The sequence below is a fragment of the Dipodomys ordii genome, unplaced genomic scaffold (genome assembly GCF_000151885.1).
Source record: "Dipodomys ordii isolate 6190 unplaced genomic scaffold, Dord_2.0 Scaffold3, whole genome shotgun sequence".
NCBI classification, from domain to species: domain Eukaryota; kingdom Metazoa; phylum Chordata; class Mammalia; order Rodentia; family Heteromyidae; genus Dipodomys; species Dipodomys ordii.
The window spans coordinates 10,829,859-10,830,614 of NW_012267219.1; the positions used below are offsets into that span (position 1 = coordinate 10,829,859).

General features: G+C 38.4%; 1 protein-coding gene across 1 annotated transcript in view; it reads left to right on the forward strand.

Moving 5' to 3' along the window:
* Positions 1–756, forward strand: part of Yeats4 (YEATS domain containing 4) — an 11,267-nt gene that overhangs the window by 5,940 nt on the left and 4,571 nt on the right. Inside the window, exons 3-4 of the mRNA XM_013023357.1 lie at positions 182–248; positions 356–450. Coding sequence (XP_012878811.1) covers positions 182–248; positions 356–450 — 162 coding nt within the window. The remainder of the gene's footprint in view (positions 1–181; positions 249–355; positions 451–756) is intronic.

The window sequence follows — 756 nt, forward strand, 5'->3', positions numbered from 1 at the left end:
ATGCAAGGCAAGCGCTCTACCACTGAGCCATCTTCCCAGCCCAACGAACTCATTTTTTTAAAATTAGATGCCATAAAATTTAAAGGGAAGTATTTTATAAAGTGATGTACATATTCTTAGTGTATTGCCATTCTGATTTTTATAGGTAAATATAGAACTAATTAATTTTTCTACATTTTAGGATATGTCAGCATATGTGAAGAAAATCCAGTTTAAATTACATGAAAGCTATGGTAATCCTTTAAGAGGTACAGTATAACTTCTGATTTACAATGTACAAAGTTAAAAAGGACCATGAAATTAAATCTGTAATTTATAATTGTTTGTTGTTTTTTTCCCCCCCTCTTCTCTTTAGTTGTTACTAAGCCTCCATATGAAATTACTGAAACAGGATGGGGTGAATTTGAAATAATCATCAAAATATTTTTCATTGACCCCAATGAAAGACCTGTGAGTAATGTTAATCTTTGCCTATTTTAGTGACTGTGAAAATGTAATAGTAATCGCTAGGTAGATTTGTCTACTCATGCTGGCTTCCAACAGTGATCCTCAGATCTCAGACTCATGAATACCTGGGATTACCCACAAGAGCCACTAGTACCTAGCCCTTCCCTATTCTCTGTGAGAGAGAGAGAGAGAGAGAGAGAGAGTGTGTGTGTGTGTGTGTGTGTGCGCCAGTGTGTGTGTGCGCCAGTGTGTGTGTGCGCCAGTGTGTGTGTGCGCCAGTGTGTGTGTGCGCCAGTGTGTGTGTGCGCC